Source organism: Equus caballus, chromosome 8 (genome assembly GCF_041296265.1).
Source record: "Equus caballus isolate H_3958 breed thoroughbred chromosome 8, TB-T2T, whole genome shotgun sequence".
In the NCBI taxonomy this organism is placed as follows: Eukaryota; Metazoa; Chordata; class Mammalia; order Perissodactyla; family Equidae; genus Equus; species Equus caballus.
Genome location: NC_091691.1, coordinates 51,926,796 through 51,947,573, shown reverse-complemented (window position 1 = coordinate 51,947,573; position 20,778 = coordinate 51,926,796). Strand labels below are relative to the sequence as shown.

General features: G+C 41.0%; 1 protein-coding gene across 1 annotated transcript; it reads right to left on the bottom strand.

Annotated features, from left to right (window-relative positions):
- Positions 1–1,760: 1,760 nt before the first annotated feature.
- Positions 1,761–20,630, bottom strand: LOC100062440 (myosin regulatory light chain 12B). The gene is made up of 4 exons (XM_005612783.4): positions 20,129–20,630; positions 8,728–8,923; positions 5,345–5,506; positions 1,761–4,463 (listed from the first exon to the last, which is right to left on the bottom strand). The coding sequence occupies exons 2-4, from the start codon at positions 8,906–8,908 to the stop codon at positions 4,291–4,293; spliced, it is 516 nt and encodes a 171-aa protein (XP_005612840.2). The 5' UTR covers positions 8,909–8,923; positions 20,129–20,630; the 3' UTR covers positions 1,761–4,290.
- Positions 20,631–20,778: the final 148 nt, after the last annotated feature.

Below are 20,778 nucleotides of genomic sequence, written 5' to 3'. Positions count from 1 at the left end.
TGAGGTAGTAAAGATATTCACATATACAGCATGATTTTACGAAGTCTTTTCAGACATGACCACTGGCTCTGTGCCTTAGTCTTCTCATCTCTAAAATAGAAGTCATAATAATAACAATGACTTGCACAAGATGACCCAGTCTGTAAATGGAGGAATCAGGTCTGACAAGCCCAAAGCCCATGTTCTTCCTTTCAACCTAAGCACTTAACTTTTAAGTCATTACTTCAGTGTGAAAATAACCAGAGCATCGCTGAGATCCTGGCACTTTCCAGAAACTCAATAAATACTTGTAAGTGAATGAATAATTGATTGAATGAATGAATGAAAACAGCAGTGTAAAAAGGAGTCTAGAGATTGCTATCTGCATTTAGGGGTTCGTGAAATAGTATGAATTTCACTGTAATACATTTTGTCATCAATTATTTCCCCTTAAGAAACAATTCTGACAAAGTTACAGCGTTACAGGAACTAATGTTCTCTACATACTCATATTCATGCTTTATCACTCAGGTTCATTAGGGAATAGTTACTACAGTACTAAGAATAAGAGTGCCATCTAGTGACACTTCTAGTTATTGTCTCTCAAATTGCATATGACAACATCTCCTGTTCTGTTAATAAAAAAGATTCACCTAAGAGATTAAGTACAGAGTGTGACGTGTACAATCTGTGATCTTCACCATTCTTCTGTCCAAGAAACCTCTTCTCAAAATTTCATTATGTGATAAACTTTCACATCCTCATTCACATTTCCCAGAGGACATATTTACGGGGCCTATTACACCAGACTTTTCAGTAGTTGATATGTTCATGTTTCAAAGACTGTGTTTCTTATCTTTTAAGACACATCAATTTTGAGATGCAACATTGATACAATTACTTTTCAGGATAAACAATACTAAACATATACATTGATTATAAGACATCCTGTTTTCAAAAACATTAAAATGTTAAAAAAGCAAATTTAGAATCAAGAAAATTTATTATTTATTCATATATATATATGACTGAATTTAAAAGCTTATTTTTATGCAATTATTTCATCAGGAAAGATGATTCATTAAATGTATTATTAAATATCATTTCATTTTCATAACTATTAATGCTTTCATATATATGATATATAGCATACACAAATTTATAAATTAGAATTTTGGTCAGGCTATAGGTATTAATTATTTAATTAGGAAATTATAGGTTTAATGAGATGCACCCTATCATATTCAAAAAGCTTATAGTTGCTAGTCCTGGCTCAGACACTGTCTACTCACACAAAGTTGAGGAAGTCAGGTAACTTCTGTAACTCACTATTCTCACCTGTAACATGGGATAACGATATCTACCTTATCCACCTCCCAGAGTTTTGAGGATCAAATGCAATAATGAAGGCTTTTAAATCTACTCTATGATGGTAAGAAACTAGTGGTATTATTTCTAATAATTATTTTCCTGGGAGGGCAGGTTCCAGAGCTAGACTTTCTGGACTCAAATCACAGCCCTATTGCTTACCAGTTGTGTAACCTGGGAAGTCACTTGTCTACTCCTCAGTGCTTCATCTATAGAACAGGGATAATGAAAATACCTACCTCGAAGGGCAGTATGTAACATGCTTAGTACATAGTAAATATTCAGTACAGTTTTAACTACATGATCACACACACACATTCTCATGGCGATGGCCAAGGGACCAGTTTGTCAACTTAAGCAATCATCACTATCTAGTTCTCAAAAAAAGAAAAAATTAAATAGACAAGAGAGAGTTTTCATTGTCATCAGGAATATTTATTGGACACCAGAGAGGAACAAGTCCTAGCCTAGGTGCCGTTTGGTACTGGATTCCACAACTCTATACTCAGATGAAACAGAATGGGATATGTCAGGTCAATACAAGGCACTCAAGAAACAACTAAATTTTCCTTGTTTTTAATCTTGAAATCTTCTTCCCTCCTGATCTTTCAAATCTGGCTTTAAGCAGAGCAATATAATAAATGCAGGTAAAATGGTGCCAGAGAGATGGCAACAAGGCAGAGTTGGAGCGCAGCAAACAGGTAGGACAAGGAGAGGCATTTTAAAGCTACCTCCTTGCCCATTTCTCGAGTCCAAGGTGCCCTCATGTCTTGCCTGGACAACAGCCACAGCCTCCCAGCTGGAAGCCTTCTTGCCTGTCCTTTTGCCTCTCCGTTCTGTACAAAGCAGCAAGGTTGAGTTTTCAAAAACATGACTCACTTCTCTTCTCTACCCAAAGCCCTGTGATTCTGCACTTAGACTACACAGCAAATACCATCCTTATGTCCTTCTCTTGTGCTCTCCCTGTGCTCCTTCCAGCCATCCCCTTTGAGTGGAAGGCCTTACCCTCATCGTCACTTGGGGACTTCCTTCTTGTCATTCAGATCTCAGCTTAACGTTACATCTCAGAGGCCCTCAGCCACACTTGCTCAGTTGTGTCCCACAGTACTTATTTAATATGGTTTATTGATCTCTCTCACTAGAGAATGTGAGCCCCAAGAGGGCAGCTTTTTCTGTCCTGCCCATTTTTCCCAACACTTAACAACAGTGCCTGGCATATAACAGGGGATTGACAAATATTGGTTTAATGATGATGAAGATTATCCCAGTATGTTTTCCCTTTTCCTTAAACATACAGTCTCAGTGATTCCCACCTGGTTTTGACACTGCATGGTGACTTTCAGGTTGGAAGTGGAAAAGGGAGCCAGGTGTGGACCCTTGTCCTTGAGGGACTTGGACAGGGGCTTTCGCTTTTCTAAACTTCGGCTCTCATAAAAGCAAGCAGGACTACGTGCCCGACTCACCTCACGGGCCATGTGGACTAGGGATAATGTCAAAGCTCTTAGGCACTGCGGAGCACTTACTGGACCACGAGAGTGGAACTAAGTGCTCCCTCATTTTAAAGATGATAAAACGGAAGCCCAGAAAAACTAAGTGATAGCAAGTGACCAGGATTTGCCTACCACGCCAAGCTCCAAAGCACAAATACTAAATAAGATATAAATGCATTGATTTTAAGCACACAAAATACCAATGCAACACTTTTAAGAGAAGGAATAAGTATTGAACAACCTTGGTAAACATTTTTTTTAATGGATTTTACTTTAGGTTTTTCTCTTCTACTTATCATCCTGCTTGGCCTTGAGGATTCTAAACGAATTCATGGCAGCCTTGTCTATATGTTTTTCAATCCTTTCCTGCAGTCTACTCACATGAACTGCCTTCAAACATTATATTGCTTGTAATCTTTTGTCTTCTATTTTTCACCTGGATAGAATTTTCTGAAATTCCGTTCACATAATTAATTTCCCTAAAATTATTTTAAATTTCAATAATGACTACAAAATTATGTTAGAATGCAATGGAAATGTCTTAACTTTTAGGCATTTGGGGCTTTTCATAGAGACAGCACAGTGGTTCCAGCACTCTAAGTTCTGGAGTTAGGCGCTCTAGGCTGGAATCCCAGCTCTCAATTCCTAATAGTGACTCTAATCCATCACTCAGCTACTCAGAGCTCAGCTCCTCCACTTGAAATACAGGGCTAGTAAAAATCTATCTTACATGGTTGTTGGGAAGATTCAATGAAAATCCTCTAGTACAATGCTTTACCCACAGCAAACGTTCAATAATAACTATTCTTCAGAATTCTGCCTCACCCTCTTAGACTTTTAGATCAATAATATGTTGAATGTTTTCTCAGATACACTTTATATTTATCATTCAATAGTTTAAACATCTGACTTACTAGAAGTATGAAAAAACAAAAGCCATAATTAGTTTTTACTGCATAACTAATTTGTACTTAAAAGTTCTGAAGAACACTGTCCCATATATGTGAAAAATAAGTTTTACCATAAAATCTGAATTATATGAAGTTGAAAATCTGAAAAAAAAGGACTACTCCCAAACTACCACTTACTTGTTTCACTTTCCATTATATTCCATTTGAGTCAGCATAATCTTTATTTCAAAATAGCATTTTTATTATATAAAAATGTAAAAATCCAGCAAAACCAGAAATACCGGATATATTTTCCTGGGCTTTCACATTTGTTGATTTTTATTCGCAATCTCTTTTTCAACACAATTTACAACCTCATCCCCATTTGCAGTCTGATTATACAAGTGCTACGTGGCAGAAAGGTCTAGAATAAATACATGAAAAAAAAGAGGCAAAGCTGTGAAACTAAGATGCATGCAACAGGTCTATAAGGGTGGGGAAGAGTGTCTGGGAAATAACACAGAGCAAGATTAAGTAAATGCAAGGTTTTAGCTAAAGTTCTTTCAGTCATCTTTGTCTTTTGCTCCATGTTTAAGGATGCGCGTGAACTCAATGTAATTGAAATTTCCCTTCTTGTCAATAGGCGCTTCTCTGTACAGCTCATCCACTTCCTCGTCTGTAAACCGATCTCCCATTGTTGTCAGCAGCTCTCTCAGGTAATCCTCCTGAATGGTGCCTGGAAGGCAGCAGAAAGGAGTCATGAATACTTCCTGGCACTTTAATGTTCATTTCTAAAGGAAGTCAATCTTACAAACTATTTCAGAGTATCCACATTTATATGAACAAAACAAATCAGTGAACTAACTAAGGCAATATGTAACTATATCATTATGTTTTTCTATTACTTGTAGCATTCATTAATATTAGTTGAAATCATTTTAAAAGCTCAGTTAATAGATTACATGCTTACAAAATTAATTTGAAGCAAGTGGTTTCTAGGGGAGAGAAACAAAACCTTGTACTTCAGAGATACAAAAGAAAAAACAGGCAGTGGCCCAGAAAAAAGGGCAGTGCTGCCAAGAGCAAAAGCGTAGGAAGGGCACTGCAGTTCTGACAGGTAGAGATGAGGAAGCAGGAAGGGTGGTACAAGGTATATCTGAGGAGGTGATGTGGGTGGCTGAGGAGAGGGTCAATGGAGAAGAAAAGGGGAAAAGGAGAAGAGTAAGAAAAGTGAATAGCCAGGCTTTACACATTTTAAAATGAGGAAAAAAGCAAAACTAAGATTTTACTTGTAATAAGTTAGTTAACTAAATTTTTTGGTGAGATTTAAAGTCTCTTGAAGGAGTGGTTTTCATTGTTTAAGATACCATTTAACAGATAATTCTCCCTTTGGCTTTCAGGAAGCTCAGAACCAAATTTAAAGATTAACACGACAAACTGTACCTTTATGACCTATATACCTGTGACCCAGCCATTCTTGGTCATACCATCCTATTGTAAATGACAGTTTCCCTTTATTCATTTTTTAAAAATTTGTTTTTTACTAATCTTTTTCATTTCTTAAGAAGTGTTTCATATAGTCTGCAATGAGGCTGGGCATAAATAAAGAGCACTCACCAGTTGCTTCTTCATCAAAGCAAGCAAAAGCATTTCTGATGACATCTTCCGGATCTGTGCCATTTAACTTCTCACCAAACATCGTGAGGAACATGGTGAAATTTATGGGCCCTGGGGCCTCATTCATCATGGCATCGAGGTATGCATCAGTTGGATTCTTCCCTATAAGGTTTTACATTTTAACATTTAAGGACAAAGAACTAATTTCAATAAGTAAATATTTTGTTATTGTTGTGCTTCCTAACATATTTTTAAAGTTACATCATCATCACTGGAAACTAATTTTTCAATTAACTTGCATGAAGAACATTTTTAAAATTTACAATTTCTGACAGCGTAAAAAATCTTTGATATATCACTATAAAAATGCACGCTGTGCTTAGGTTGAATGTTCATTCACTGATACTTTCTGCAACTTTTCCTTCACTATTTTTCATTAAAAACAAAACAAATACCCGAAACTATGAACCAGGCAATGACAAATTATTACATCTTGAATTTTGATAACATTGAAGGCCCAACGTATATTTCAACACCAGTTATTTAAAAAATATAAATATCCATATTTCCAACTGTAGTACAGTTGCTCATGAATTATAAGCTTCAAAACTTTTATTTTTAAGGTGCTCATTTAAGCTAGAACTATTAGGCTGGTTTAGAATTGGGAGCTCATTTTGAACAATATTATATATTACTATTCGGTTGCCAGGCATCCACACATGCTGTTTACTTGTGTTGCTGAACTGCAGTCTTGCGTAGTATTGTTCACAATGAGAAATCTTGATCTAGGTTCCAACAGTGGTGAGGGAACTCCCCTTCCCTTGAATCTGGGAGAAATTCCCCTGGAATGGCCAGACAGTGGGAATAACAAAGGGCTCCTCTTTGTCCAGGCATCTGTGAGGTCCCCATGGTACAGGAAAGACAGCACTGAACAAAGGGTCTGGAATAGCAGGTTTGAATTCCAGTTCTGCCACTGGCTATGTGACCTGGGAGAAGGTGGCAGGTATCTAGGCTTTAATTTTTTTTCATTTGTAAAACAGACTGGTTAAATTTGGTATCTGAAAGGTTCCTTCTAACATTAAGTTTGTATGATTCTCCATGAAAAGAACATCTGTAAGTTAGATAATCACACCTAAGGAAATATCTCAATATTATACCCAACTAAGGGCAATGATAGGCAAATCTAGAATTCTGGCTCACATATAAGTTTTAACCCTGGGAATTGGGTGAAATTTAAATGCCAAGTTGGCGTCTGTCTAACTGCATCACAGTCCTCACTTGTTACACCTATTCAACATACCAATACAAAAATTAGCATAAAATTAATCTCAAGATTCACTGAATAAGTGAAAGTAGCTAAAAAGATCTACTTTTCTATGTTTGGATTTAAAACAACTCTCTTGCAGCAATTTTTTTTTGGGAAAAGTGTAACCCAAAGGTGTCAAGAGAACAAGGTACAAAAAAAACAGAACAATTTAAAATGAATTGGTTTAGGCTAAGCACCGAAATGGACCCATTCAAGGCATCTAATATAATTTGTTGATTTGAAAGGTAAATACGTCTCTTTTTTTTCTGAGGAAGATTAGCCCTGAGCTAACATCCACCACCAATCCTCCTCTTTTTGCTGAAGAAGACTGGCCCTGAGCTAACATCTGTGCCCATCTTCCTCTACTTTATACGTGGGACACCTGCCACAGCATGGCTTGACAAGCAGTGTGTAGGTCCACACCTGGGATCCGAACCAGCAAACCATGGCCTGCCAAAGCGGAATGCGCAAACTTAACCGCTGGGCCACCAGGCCAGCCCAGGTAAATACATTTCTTTAACGGCATAGGGTTCCCCAAAATGGAAGGCCCCAAAGTGAGCCTCTTACTCTACCGTCCCTCATTCATCCAACAAAAACTGAGCATCTACTATGAGTAGGGTATAGGCTTGAGTGTTCAATCTTTGTAACACAACCAAGTCCCTCAATTTTCCTCAGTGGTCTTCTTTAGTAGTGACCTGTCCAAAAGAGTACACTTAGTTAGCTACTCTGGGTGTGAAAAACACTGCGAATACAACCCACCTGCAAGTCAACAAATTAGATCAGTATCTTGATTCTACTCTCACTCCAAATAAAGGAAATGTTGCAAAATGTTAACAATTGGTGAATCCAGGTAAAGAATGTATGCATGTTCATTACACTGTTCTTTTAACTTTTTGTGGGCTTAAACTATTTCAAAATAATATTAGGAGAAAAAATAAAAATAAGATAGAGGAACAAAATCATGTTGTGGTTACTAAAAGAAAACAATAACGACTTCTCTCATTGCCCTCTGGCCTTTGAAGTGCCATTTCTGGCTAATAGTCAAGCACAACAACACTCCAGGGGCCGGCCTGGGGCCGAGTAGTTAAGTTCCCGAGCTCTGCTTTGGTGGCCCAGGGTTTCGCCAGTTTGGATCCTGGGTGCGGAGATGGTACTGCTCAGCTCATCAGGCCATGCTGAGGCGGCGTCCCACATAGTACAACCAGAGGCACTCACAACTAGAATCTACAACTATGTACTGGGGGGCTTTGGGGAGAAGAAGAAGAAGAAGAAAAACTAAGATTGGCAACAGATGTTAACTCAGGGGTCAATCTTTAAAAAAAATACAAAGAAACCCACTCCAGACTGCAGAGCCTAACTGTAGGCCACACCCACTTCCCCGCCCAGTCACTCTGGCCTATCCAGAACTCCTAGGCTTGCTACTCCTTTCTTCCCAACTGTAAAATCCGTGCTGATCCGGGAGACCAGGGACGACTTTCCCTCTCTTCCTTCTTTTTACGACCAAAACAGGTAACAACAACAAAATCATACAAGGAATAACAAATTAATACCCATATAAGCAAAATAACAAAGGGCAGTTTATGTTTGCTTTAAATCTTTACATTTTCTTTAATTATAAAAAAAATTATAAATAAAATTATGCAAGTCCCCTTCCCTGTGTTCCCTTTTCCAATAGCACTGACCTTCCTCCTCTGAGATAATCATTATCACTTATTATTGTCACTTCTTGTCTATAACTTGCCCTCAGCCTTTATTACTAACTACACTATATTATTAGCTACAGTTTTTGTTTGAAATTCTCCCATCTTGCCACCAAGCCATCCGTTGGCTATTCTCCCAGTAGATTTTAGCTAAGAGGAATGGAAGCCTGCCTGGCCAAGTACCTGCCAGGTCCCCACCCCTGCAGGCTTGTCCTATTATGAGTGGCCCATCCCCATATGGCACTTCCCACTCAGACATCTCTCAATAGGCTTTTGAGACAAGTAGAGGAGTATTTGTACATCACACAAAACATAATTCATATAACACTGAATTACTATTTTGGGGAAGCAGGGATATTCAAAATATAAAAGATTACCTAGAGAAGCAAGCATATCATGCAAATCTTCCTTGTCGATGAAACCATCTCTGTTCTGATCAATCATGTTGAAGGCCTCTTTGAACTCCTGAATCTGTGACTGGTCAAACATGGCGAACACGTTGGATGTTGCGCGCTGGGGGCGCTTCTTGGTCTTCGTCTTTGCCTTTTTGCTCGACATGGTGGCTGTTTAACTCTAGAGTTAAAAAGTAAATAACATAAAGCAAAAAAGAAGGCATAAAACATAAAGCAAAAAAAGAACTCCTAACACCTAAAGTTAGTGAGTAAAAATATCTTCATGTAGAACTGCTACTTCATTTGGATAGGAATAAATGTATAGGTAAACTTTCTTTCCAATGTGATAATTAAATGGCTAGAAAAAAAGCAGTTTTGAAAAAAAAGTAAGAAACAGAATAGAAATTATTGATGTAGCTTCCCCCCAAATTTCATGAAATCCATTTTTATTAAGTGGGCATTAATTTTAAAATATGTAACAATAGCTAGCATTAACTGAGTGCTTACCATGTGCCAAGCACTGTTATGAAGGCATGGGGCTCCCCTAAAGAGAAGGCTCCCAATCTGACACCTTGCTTTTGTAAGAATCGTCCCATTTAATCCTCACAACAATCCTATGCAGTAGGTACTCTTTTTACCTCCATTTTACTACCAATATTGCCTAACCTTTTTGAGCCTCCGTTTTTTCAAAACACAGTTGGAAAAACAGGGAAGTTCACTCAATCCTTTTACAGCAAAACACAATATCTACTTCAATGCAAGTGAGAACTAAATGAGATAACATATACGAAGAGACTAGGATAGTCACTGTATATGTTCAAAAGACTCTCATCTTTAAAAAAATCATCAAAATCTACTCTTTAATCTTGCAACCCTTTTAGCTACATCCTCATTTCCCCTTTCCCTTGACAAAACTTTCAGAATAGCAGTCAAATACTCAACTGTCTCCATTTTCTCATCTTCCCAATCGCTCTTCAATTCTCTGTAATACGGCTTTGGTGGTAGCCTCCAACTCTACTGAAAGTCACCAATAACTTAAATGTCAAATAGAATGGACACTCTTTATTCCATTTTTAATTTGCAGTTTTAAATAATCCAAATCAATACAACATAAAAATATGTCAGCTTTGGAGTTAGAAAGTCCTGAGTTTGAATCTCAGCTCTGCCATTCCTAGCTATGTATAACCTCAGAAAACCTGTGGACACCAGAGTAATTTTTTTATCCAGTGTCTTATTCAATCTTCATTGGCCCTATGAGATAGGTACTACCTTGGTTAAAAAAAAAAAAATCAACAGCTCCTGTGTAGTAAAGAATTTAACCTTGTCCAAAGAGAGGTCTGGCCTTTGTCCTCTGCTCCTAGGAGGTAATGCGTAATTCCTTGGAATGTTCTGCCTGATATATGGAGTCTTGGGTCACACCAGATAGTCTAACGATGTGATTTGTCATGGGCGCTTTGGGTCATCTGTTATCAGCTTGACCTCTAGAGGGGCTGGAGACTGAGGTCAGCCATGGAGCAGTGGACAGTATCTACGTGACAGAGCCCCAATAAAAACTATGGATATCAAGGATCAAGTGAGCTTCCCTAGTTGGCAATACTCCATGCATACTGTCACACCTTGGAACCAGGAGGAGTCAATATTGTCCATGGGAGAGGACAACTGGAAGTTATGCAGGTGGAATCCTCCTGGACTCTGCACCATGCATCTCTTCCCTTGGCTGATTTTAATTTGAATCCTTTTACTCCAATAAACCATAACCATGGGCATAACGGCTTTCAGTGAGTTCTGTGAGTCCTAGCGAATTATTGAACCTGTGGGTCATCTTGGAACCTAAATTTGCAACTGATGTCAGAAATGCGGGTGGTCTTGGGGACTGTTCTCTAACTCTGCAGTCCTGTAGTGTGAAAGCAGATGACCAGCTGGGGCAGTAGTTGAACAAGGGAATTCTGGACCTAGTCTCTAGGACTTCCAGTCTTACACTTTTAATTTACATTGCTGACTTCCCTTTCTTCAACCTAAAAAATACCCCATTGGGTGTTTTAAAGTTCGGCTTAGTGATGTAGTTTTGCAGCACACCAACCATAGAGCCCTTACTCTAACATTCCAACTCGTTCCCATCCCCAGATACTTGTCCTGAAAAACTGTGAATTTTCTTCTCCTTCCTGTAAGCTAGCTTGTTATTTGACCTTAGTTATATTGAAGGTTAAATCAGAGACAGAATGTAATCCACTAGCAAGGCACTTGACTATGCTTTAATTCTTTTTCACATTCCAAAACTGTTGGATTAAAATTCTTTCTCATGCTAAAAATTCTATGAGTTCATTTCTTCAAGATACAATAGGTATAAAAGACAGTAAATATGAAGGCAAGAATTAGTTCTAACTCTCAGTATCAGCAAATTATGTTTTAACACAATCATTTAGAAAAACCTCCCAAAGAGTAAATATTTTTAAAAAAATGATCAGTCAATTGTATCATGCTAACCCTATGGCTAACCCAAAAGTATATCATATTTAAACACTTTTGGAGCTTAGTTGGAGTTCTCCAAGAAGCTGATACTAAGATGGGTTTAAACACGCAAGGATTTTTATTAGCAGAAATGCCTGTAAGAGAGAATGGGGAGAGAGCCCAGAAAGGCTAGAAAAGCAATTAGATGGTGAGACAAGTCTGACCTCGCAAGTGAAGGGAACAGGGGAGGAAGGCTGGTGGACGATAATTAACTGCAATTCACTAACTGGCTCTAATCAAAATATGTTACAGAGCAGATACAGGCTCAATGTAATAAAACCATAATTTCTTTTGAAAAAAAGTTAATTTTTTCCCTCTGTACTTCATTTAAAAACAATGCATATGTATATGGTACCTATAAAAACTACACACATACACACATGAAATAAACTATCAGCTGATAATAAAATACCAGCTGAAATGTAAGGCAAAGTTGTATCAGAGTAATCAATCTGAAGAGAACTCTGGCTCCAAAAGAAACTACCATCCTCTTTCTCCTTACCTTCTGAGACAAATATCTCGGCTTTCTCCACTTTCTCACTTCCCACTCACTTTCAACCCACCACAATCTGGCTTTCTTTTCTCTACTGCAACTGCTTTCAAATTGCCAAATGCAGTCTAAATCTCCTTGGCACACTCTGCTATATCTGACATCATCTTATCCCTCTTTTCTTCAGAGCCTCCACAACTATAGGACTTGGTGAACAGTAAAAATAACAGTCCCAAACAGAAAGAACACGCACAGCTCCCCACCTTGAAGACCTTACACTCTAATGAGGGAGACTCCTAAAGGTTTCTTTAGGAAAGACTGGTTTATATAAAATACCGTATACGACTTGGTGACACCAATTACTCTCTCTCAGTTCTCTTATTTCTATGACTGGTCCTCCTCCATTTTCTTGTCAGGCTTTTATCTCCTCCACTCACTTAAATATTCATGTTTCCCAGTATTCCTGCAGTCCGTGGCTTATTAAGTTTCTTTCTACTCTTTGCTTTCTTTGGCTGATCTCATCCACTCTCACTGTTCTGACAACACCTACGACTCCCAAGTCTGTATCTCCACGCCTGACCTTTCCCTTGAACTGCAGGCTCAAATATCCCGTGAAAGGCACCCATCTGGATATCCCACAGACACTCATAATCAATGTGTTGAAAACTGAATTCATTATCTTCCCCCTCCTAAACTTTCTCATCTTTCTGTTTTTTCTCAGTTAACAGCACCATCATTTACCCACTCACCAAGCCAGAAACCTAGGACTCATCCCCGACTCATCCCTCTCCCTGAGGAATCAAGCCTGCCTTTTCAATATTTCTCAGACTGCTCATCTTCCTCACCCCTCTGCCACCACCCTAAGCTGGGCCCTCATTAGCTCTGTGTAGAACATCTCTACGGCCAACTATGCACTCTCCTTGCTTCTTGGTCCCCTCTAAACTACCCTTTACATTCCAGCCAGAGGGGTCTGAAACATGAACATGACCTTATTCCCTTCTTAAAAACCTTCTTTGGTTCTCCACTGCCTATAGGACACAGCACAGGTTCTTAGCATGGCACACAAAGTTCTCCTTTCCGACTCTGCAGTGACCTTTCAAGAGTCTTCTCTAGCCGTTCCCTGCTTTGGACTTTTCCTCCAGCAACACCACAGTGCTTATGTGCCCAAGGCATCATGCACTTCCTTACCTTGTGTACTTTCCAGCCCCAAATGCCTAGGCCCAGAGAGAGAATTAAAGGTCTACTCAACTTATGGCTACTACCATTTACTGAGTGATTCATGCGCTAGCCACATTATGTGCATTATGTGTATTAAATTTAACAGGCCTGCTTTACAAACGAAGAAACTAAAGATCAAAGATATTAAATAACTTGCCCAAGTGGCAGAGCCAGGATTCAAATTCCATTTGTTAAAGGTTATTTCTATCTATATATTTTCTACTTTATATTAAATGTTCTTCTATTTTGAGCTTACCACAGAACTTTTTTAAAACTTTCAATGCTACCAATGGAATCCAACACTGATTTCTGAGCAGTACTTTCCTCTAAATTGAAATCCTAGACCAAATGAGTTTTCACATAAATTCCAACTACGCTGGGGAAGCCAATGTACAGAAGAGAACTGCATAGTGACATGAGAAGAGAATAAAATACGAATGGCACTCTCTGGAACTGTGCAATGTAGCAGCCCTGCTTTGGGTTTAAGCAAGTGGTAATATTTCCTATTAGTCATGGTCTTGGTTTGACATGAGAGGTAAAGGCTCGAAACCTTTACTTCTGACTGTCAAATTAATGTTTAACCTATAAATGTTAAAGGAAAAACCACCACCAAACTCTACCTTTAAACTATAGATAAAGAAGATATCCATACAGAACATAGCACATAACGTAATGAATAACCCTCAACAGCAGTAAAAACTTCATTCTTCTTCAAAATTTTTACTTTCTTATTTTTGTAAATTTCTAATACAGAGTGAACTAAGGTTATTGCAGTGTTCACAGAGGTTACAAGAAGGGCATGGATGTAGGATTACTGGTATTATAGGTGGTTGTGGTATCAACATATTTAGATAATAATCTGTTTGCAAAATCACCTGTAATACTGATATGCAAATCAAAGCATGGGCACCATAATCATTAATAAGCAGAAATTGCTTGTGAACTTCATCTAGCCTATATGGCTTCATTGGAAGCCTGGGAAAGATGCTCATGGAGCATATTCTGTCAGCTACCTGTGACTTCCTCAACATTCCTTTGACGTTTCTTCCTCTAAGTATCTTTTTTTGTTTTTCTGTTGAGGAAGCTTGGCCCTGAGCTAACACCTGTTGCCAATCTTCCTCTTTTCTTTTTTCTTTCTCTCCAAGGCCCCAGTACGTTGTTGTATATCCTAGTTATAAGTCCTTCTAATTCCTCTACATGGGATACCACCAGAGCATAGCTTGATGAGTTGTGTGTAGGTCTGCGCCCAGGATCCGAACCCGCGAACCCCTGGCCATGGAGGCAGAGTGTGTGAACTTAACCACTATGCCACAGGACCAGCCGCCCTTTAAGTGTCTTAAGTCAGGCAATTGCTGTCACCATACAGCAAGTAAATATGGCTCTCACAACAGTTAACCTTCCAGTTTCAGTCTTGGCTGCACATTAGAACCACCTTGGAAGTTTAAAAAAACTGATGGCCTAGATCCTAGTCCAGTCTAACTGAACTGAATGTCTATGGGTGGGGCCCAGGAACCTGTATTTAAAAATACACCAGGTGATTCCAATGTACAGGAAAGGCTGAGAACCACTTAGAAGACATTGGCTGGGGGCCAGCCCGGTGGCGTAGCGGTTAAGTGCGCACGTTCCACTTTGGTAGCCTGGGGTTCTCGGGTTCAGATCCCGGGTGCGGACATGGCACTGCTGGGCACGCCATGCTGTGGTAGGCGTCCCACATATAATGTAGAGGAAGATGAGCATGGATGTTAGCTCAGGGCCAGTCTTCCTCAGCGAAAAAGAGGAGGATTGGCAGCAGTCAGCTCAGGGCTAATCTTCCTCAAAAAAAAGAGAAGGCATTGGCTGTTTATGCATTTAGTTCTCTTTAGTTTTTAAAATCTGGTCACTATAGTTTGATGGAGATGCTGGAGACCTGTATTCTAATTTCAGGTCTGTCATTTACAAGCTGTACAACCTTTGGTCATTTTAGTTTTCCTGGGCCTCGTGTTCCTCATCTATAAAATAAAAGAGTTAGGTAGATCAGAAGTCACAAACTTGCAGCCACCAAACGAAATGCACCTGCAGGGAGGTTTGTCTAGTCCCCCCAGGGATGACCTTTTAAATGCTTCTTTAAATAAGTGAATTCGTTTGCCAACATTTAAAAAAACTGAATATTTTATTTTAATAAAAACAAATTTCAAACATCTTGAAAAACTGTTATGATAAGGAATTACTTGAGCAGCATTCCCAAATTCCTGTAGATGATGAATACTCAGGGAGCAATCCCCCTACTCCCAGCATCTTCCTGTCACAGCTGGCGTTCGTTTATGTAACTGCCTGGCCCCCGAGAGCATCTGAGCTTGTTCCCTAGCTATGGTGGTAGCCAGGCTCCAAGACGGCCTTCAACACTTCTCATGCCCTTGTGCAGTCCTTGCAACAGTGAAAAAGGGTTGACCTGTGAAACCACAGGGGAGGTCAAATAATTTTCCTTCCACCCTTCTGAGTTCTTCGCTGATATCTTTGTAAAACAGACAGATTAACAAGAGAAAAACGAACCGAAGTTTATTAACATGTATACCTCATGTACACCTGGGAGATACCCAGGGAAAAGCCCACTCTCAGCGGTAGCTTAGAACTCCAGCTTAAATATCATCTTCACCTGAAGCCAAAAGAAGACAGGTGTGTGTAAAGGGGAGAGGCTCGTTACGGAAGGTTACCAGGAAAAACACAGTAAACAAGGGTAAGGCTTGTTATGTAGATTTAAGTCAGCACCTTCTCCATTGGTAAGAGTCTAAAGTTGTTTCCAGAGAGCAACCTTTGTCCTTCTTGGTAGAGATGAGAGGAAGGACACCTTTATAAATTTATGTCCTACTTTTAGGCAAATAGGGGGAGGCAGAGAGCTTTGCTCGAGTCTGCTTCTTCTCAATTGTCTTCAGCTCAAAATAATCTTTATGCCAAAGTGGCGTATTTCGGGGTGGCATAATTTTCTACTCTTCATAACGAATAGGATATTGCAACAATGATGGTGTGTGACTTTGTCATAACAGAAACTGCAGCTTCTGCCTTGCTCTCTCTCAGATCACTCAATCTGGGGGAAGCCAGCACCAGGTCACGAGGGCACTACCTACACAGCCCTATGGAGAAGTCCATGTGGCAGGTAAGTGAGGCTTCTTGCCAAAAGCTAGCACCAACTTGCTAGCCGTATGGGTCAGCCATCTTGGAGGTTGATCTTCCTTCAAATGATTGCAAACCTGGCCAACTCTTGACTGCAAACTCATGAGACCTCAGCCAGAACCACCCAGCTAAGCTATCCTGGAACTCCTGACCCTCAGAAACTGTCCACCGTTTTTTTTTAAGGTGCTAAGTTTGGGGGATAATTGTTATATAGCAAGAGAAAACTAATAAAGCCGCTGTGTTTCCTTGGCCTCTTTAATATTAAAATAGGGCAATACATTTATTTCAGAATTATAGCCACAGAATTTTAAAAAGCTTGAAGGGGCCACAGTCAAATTTGCAGTGGATAGGGAATTTTCTATTCCTGGTTAGAAAATTTTAATTCCTTCTATTTAGTCTCTCTCCAAGATCTGAGGGCTCCTTTTTAAACTGCAGCACTCACCCGATCCTCAATATTCCCATCACCACTATCCTATTCTTCTGGCTGATTCCCATGCTGATTTGCTAGTTCTTTTGGCTTCCTAATTAAGAGTTTCCTTCAAAGCTCTGTCCTTGAATGACTGTGCTTTTCTTAAGTACTGGCTGAAAAACTAGCAGCATAACGTTACCACTCAAAAGTGAGGTAAGTGGGGAGGGAGGAAGAGCTGGTTTTGTGAGCAAAGCGATGATAAAGAGTTCAAGTTTTAGCCAAGCTACAGTAGAACGGTAGTAGAGATGTCAGAGGCAGGATGCTTAGGTCTCCTTTAGCAAGGCTGATTTGTGCGTAGAGGCACAAGGTGAGGCCTGAGAGTGAGGAACACAAAATAGCAGAGCGCAGTTCTTGAGCTAAAACCCAAGGTCATTTCTGATTCAATTCTCATCTTCTCCAAGGTTTATCGGAATCTTTAGATATTTCTCATGGATTCCCATGGTCATTACCACAGTCAAGACTAATGTTTGTGCTAATTGGGAGGATCAAATGACTGGATACATGAGCAACAGTCTGAAAACAACAATCATAAAGAGAACTGAGTATATAATCAAGTTAAAATACTCCACAAAATTAACCTCATATACTTAATGACATATCATTGTTTTAATGTTGCATATTTAGGAAAATATATAATCAGTTCCATAAATTATATCTATTATTTCTTTTACAGAGCCAACTCAATTTTTACAGCTTTTCTCACCACCAGTTTAACTTTCCCTGATTATATGTATTTTAACATGTACCACATAGACTATAACGCTGTCATTTCTTCATTGTGGGTTTGATGATCCCAGTTGGCAGTAAACTTTCCATCCTTTGAACTCCTATATCATTTTCCCTTATTGCAGTGAAATTTATATACGGTGAAACGTACAGATCTTAAAAACGAGTATTTGTACATGTGTACACCCATGTAACCACCAACTCAATCAAGTTATGAATGTTAACATCACTCCAGAAAGTTCCCTACAAGTCAATCATCCTTTCCCATAGGCAATCACTGCTTAGATTTCTATCATCATAGATTAGTTTTGTCTTTGAACTTCTTACAAATGGAATTATACAGTGTACACTCTATGTGCCTGACTTCTTTCACTCAATATAATGTTTTTGAGATTCATCCATCTTGTTGAGTTTTTCATTCTTTTTTACTGCCAAGTAGTATTCATTCCATTGCCATGCCATTTACATATACATTTTTATGGCATTTAGCCTTTCTACCTTGGATTGCAGGGTCTAGTAGAGTGCTTTACACACAGCAGGTGCTCAATAAATACAAGTTAAGTGAATACATACATATGCTTCCTTCCTATCACAAACACAATTACATATACACATGTTCATTATAAGGTAGGTCCTAGATCTGACTCCCAAAATAAGGCTTTTCTTTATACTCTACCCATGGTTTAGTATCAACTCCACTGGACTCTTCCTTAAGAGATCCTTAACAAAATGACAGCCACCCCTTGTTCCATGGAAGAAAGAATACTAATAACAGCCAATAACTGAGTGTTAAATATGCACTAGGCACTGGTTTAAGCACTTCATATATTTAACATATTTAACACAACTTATGATATAGGTACTGTTATTATCTCCCTTTCTCAGATGAGAAAATTACGGCAAAGAGAATAAACAATTTGCCCGCAGCCACACAGCTAGAAAATGGTAGAGCTTAGAACCAGGATCTCTACTCAGGAAGTCTAGTTGCAAAGCTTATACCACTAGTCCCTAATATCCTTCATATAGGCAGTGGAAATTCTCTACCACGAAAATGTGGATAGCTAGTTGGGAGTAATAAGCAATGCCCCTGAATAGCTAAAATGTGGAATGAGGAAGGAAGATCCCAAAGTTGCTGGCAATGAAAATCATGCCTAGATATATGGTGTCTTTGAATCTTTGAGGGATAACCAGCCTCATTTAGGGGCTCTAAGTCCTCTTAACTTTCCTAACCCAAGGAACCCTCCCATGGGGATCTGTCCTTCAGAAGCTGCAGTTCATTTTGTCCAAACTCAGTCTCATAAAAGCATAAATAAGGGGGCCGGCCCCATGGCCGAGTGGTTAAGTTCGCGCGCTCCAATTCGGCGGCCCCGGGTTTCGCTGGTTCGGATCCTGGGCGCGGACACGGCACCGCTCATCAGGCCACGTTGAGGCGGCATCCCACATGCCACAACTAGAAGGACCCACAACTAAAATATACAACCGTATACTGGGGGATTTGGGGAGGAAAAAAGCAGGGGGAAAAAAAAAAGATTGGCAACAGTTGTTAGCTCAGGTGCCAATCTTTAAAAAAAAAAAGCATAAATGAGTATCAAGTCAACCATCACAGAAGCTGTTTCACTCAACAGAGCCTGAACAAACAAAAAGCTGTGTGCTTAGTTCTGAGGTCCAGAAGGGCCCACTTAACGCTTACAGAGAAAATGGGTAGCACCGCGTGCACCCCTCAAGTGACCTTGGGCAAATTATCTCACCTCTCTAGGTTTCGGTTTCCTCAACTGTAAAATGAAAGAGAATCTATAAGCTTCTTTTGAACTCTAAAATGCTATGATTCTTTTCTTACCAAAAGACCAACGTAATTCCATGTTAAACAAAGGCTGCCAAACTAATCCTCTGAACACCCCTTTCTTCATATTACTCCCTTAGTGAAGAATCCAAAATGACTCCCTAATGCCTCTTACGTAATGTTTCATTTCTGTCAAGTTTTCAAGACATCCATAAAAAGGCCTCACTTACCTGCCTACCTACCCTGATTTCCAATTATTATTCATTATAGCTCCATTCAGGCTGGTCTTCCCGCTGTCTCCTTTTCACACGACACAATTCCCACCTTTAGAGATTTTGGTCTTGTTACCTCCTACCACAGATCAGCCAGAAATACTGAGTTCTCCCTCCCAGGCTGAACCCAAGGCCTCCAGTGAGGTCACGATTCTTTTTTCAGGAAACCTTTCTTGATTTCTGTCATTTGTCTTTTTCTCCATTCAACACGAATGAACGAAATCTTTACAAGACGCAAAATACAGCGAAACACATAACTCCTATGGAAATCGTTACAGTTTAGCCTACAGTACCCATGGACTCCCATGACGGTTCTCTAAGTTTCCTTGGACACTGCATCTAAGACAAGAACCACGCACCAGTAGACTCCTGTACTGCCCAAAGCACCTAGCCCTGTGTACGGCACAGATTAGGTCTCAACACCCTAACCCAAGACCGGGCCCGCGAGGGCAGGGGCTGGCAGCCGGGAGGTCCACGGCACCAGGTGTATGGAGCCACCCCGATGGCGCAGAGCTGGCCAATGCGCTGCCGGAGCCCCGGCCACCTCTTTCAGCGAGGCGTCTCCCCAGCCCGGCTTCGGCCGCCCTGGAGCTTCCCGGTCGCGGACAGGGCTTCCTCGCTGACCCTCCTCGCTCAACCAGACAGGTCCCGCAGCCCCCGACCCTCCCTGCCGCGGCCGCCTAGAGCGGGGTCCGGCCGCGGGCGCGAGGCTGGGGGCCCGGGGCAGAACAGGAGCGCCTCAAGGGGTGTCGCGCGCGGGGGCGAGGGCCACTCACCGCCGCCAGACACCAGAACTCGGCCGACGCTGCGGGAGGCGACCGGCGACGGCTACGAGCACTGGGCTGCGGAGGGACAGCAGCAGATCCCGGCACTTCCTGCCTCGAGAGGCGGACCGGAAGGCGCACCGGAAGGCGCACCGGAAGACGCGGCGGGATCCAAGTCGGGACGAGGGGTCGCGGCCGGGGCTCTCGCTCAGGCTGGAGCAGAGCCGGCTGTGGGCGCCGAGGGGCCGGGCCGCCGAGCGCAGCCCGGGGGCTAGCTGTCTTCCTCCGACTGTCGGATCTGGCGCGGCGTCCCCCACTGCGGGGCAGCCGTGGCCCCGCGGCCCGCCCTCCTCCCCCTTCCGCGGCAAATTCCCGCGGCCCTTCCGCATTCCCGGGCCGCCGGGCGCGGGGCTGGGCCTGGAATTCGACCCGGGCGGGGCGGGGCGGGGCGGGGCGGGGCGCGGCGTGATCCCTCAAAGTTTCGGGGTGCCCGGGGGCCGGAAGCCGCCCACCCGTGGCTGCTAGTTACCCAGTAACAAACGAAAATACAGCTCGCCTTGTTAAATTTGAACTTCAGGCAAAACAAGTCATTTTTTAGGGTACGTCCCACATAATATTGGGGAAAGTGGGCGGCGGCCGGGCGGACTCCTGAATGCCGGAAA